This window comes from Wasmannia auropunctata, unplaced genomic scaffold, assembly GCF_000956235.1.
Source record: "Wasmannia auropunctata unplaced genomic scaffold, wasmannia.A_1.0 LD336101.1, whole genome shotgun sequence".
Classification (NCBI taxonomy): Eukaryota; Metazoa; Arthropoda; class Insecta; order Hymenoptera; family Formicidae; genus Wasmannia; species Wasmannia auropunctata.
In genome coordinates this window covers 903,885-905,838 of record NW_012026789.1, presented here as the reverse complement: position 1 = coordinate 905,838, position 1,954 = coordinate 903,885, and the positions used below count along the sequence as shown (strand labels likewise).

The 1,954-nt window shown below is 37.7% G+C and overlaps 1 protein-coding gene across 1 annotated transcript in view; it reads right to left on the bottom strand.

The window, feature by feature from the left end:
- Nucleotides 1-857, bottom strand: part of LOC105461097 — a 47,429-nt gene extending 46,572 nt beyond the window's left edge. The window contains exon 1 of the mRNA XM_011707588.1: nucleotides 290-857. Within this exon, the coding sequence (XP_011705890.1) occupies nucleotides 290-857 (568 nt within the window). The remainder of the gene's footprint in view (nucleotides 1-289) is intronic.
- Nucleotides 858-1,954: the final 1,097 nt, after the last annotated feature.

Here is a 1,954-nt window from a genome sequence, read left to right as displayed (position 1 = left end):
CTCCCCCCGTTGAGAGGGAACCGAACAATTATTATACAAATAACGCATACAAATATTTGAATTAATAACTTTCAGTAAAATATTATATACGTCTTATACAATTTGTTAACAATTATCACTCGATGGGAAGCGGACACAACGATTTTGCAACTCTTTCTATTTCGCCGGACTCCGTTTTAACAATAACAGTCCGGATTATACCATCACTCGATGGGAAGCGGACACAACGCTTTTGCAACTCTTTTTATTTCGCCGGACTCCGTTTTAACAATAACAGTCCGGATTATACCATCTTCGTCAGGAGATTTTTTAGTAATCCTGCCCAAAGACCATTTAGTACAGGGTAAATTCTTGTCCTTTAAAAGGACAACTGTTCCAACATCAAGTTTTGGCCCATTTTTAATCCACTTATTACGTGTCTGAAGTTCATTTAAGTATTCAAGACTCCACCGTGACCAAAAATCTTGACGTACTTTCATAATATGTTGCCAAGAAGATAAGCGGGTAATCGGAATAGAAACCAAATTTTCTTCTGGTAATGATGTTATGGGTTTTCCAATCAAATAATGTGCAGGAGATAATACCAACAAGTCGTTTGGATCCGAAGAGATTGAAGTAATCGGTCTAGAATTTAATATGCCTTCGACTTCAATAGTAAACGTATTCAATTCTTCGAAAGTAAATAAACAATCTCCTACAACACGTTTAAAATGATGTTTAAATGACTTCACTGAGGACTCCCATAGACCTCCAAAATGTGGCGCTAATGGTGGTATAAAATGCCAATTAATTCGGTGTTGGCCCGCAAATTTAAAGACTTTATCTTTATGCCTTTCGGAATTGATTAAGACGTACATATCTTTTAATTGATTTTTTGCGCCTACAAAATTTTTCCCGTTATCCGAATAAATTTGTTTTGGTACACCTCGTCTTGCAATAAATCGACGTAACGCCGCGAGGAAGCCATCAGATGATAAGTCGCTTACAATTTCAAGATGTATTGCTTTTATTGTCATACATACAAAAACACATATGTATACTTTAACTCGAGCTCTGTTGCGATGTTTCTTTTCTTTAATATAAAAAGGACCGCAAAAATCGATGCCAGTATTAGTAAATGGTGTTGCTTCGCACACACAAGAAGGCGGGAGATTACCCATTTTATATTCGACAGTGCTAGCATTAAATCTAAAACAACGTATGCAAGAACGTACAATTTTACGAACTTGATTCCGACCATCAATTAGCCAAAACCTTTGTCTGATGATATATAACGTGGTTTGAATACCAGAATGATGGTGTTTTTCATGAGTTTCACGAATAATACAATCAGTAAGATAATGTCGACTTGGCAATAGAATCGGATGTTTACTTGAAAAGGACATATTTGATTTTTGAAGTCGTCCTCCCGACCCGCAATAAACCGCGATCATCCAAAAACGGACATAGATTAGCGATTTTAGATTTAGCTGAAACATCATTATGTTTGAGTCTTATAATTACGTTAGAAAATCGATTCGCTTGAATAATTTTCAACGGGAGCGTCCCGTTTGACCACGTCCCGATTGACCACAGCCACTCACAGCGGCCGGTGCCTAGAGATTTTCCACTGTTTAAGCGCTGTGAGTGGCTGGTGGTCAATCGGGACGTGGTCAATCGGGTATCACCCATTTTCAACACTCGTATTTCAGCTTCATTAATCTCCTTTGCACATAATAACCCTGTAAATTTGTTAACAGAACGGAAGCGCAAGCAATACGCAACAATTCTGATCAACTTCGTATAAGAAGAATATTTTCTAAATATTTCCGAGTCATTAGTCATTGTCATAAGGCAAATATTCTTCTTCAATTCGGGAACTTTTATTTTTCGTACGACCTCGCAAGGCCAAACATTTTCATTCTCAAGCAACCAAACGGGACCAGTAAACCACATTCGATCGGAAGAGCACACG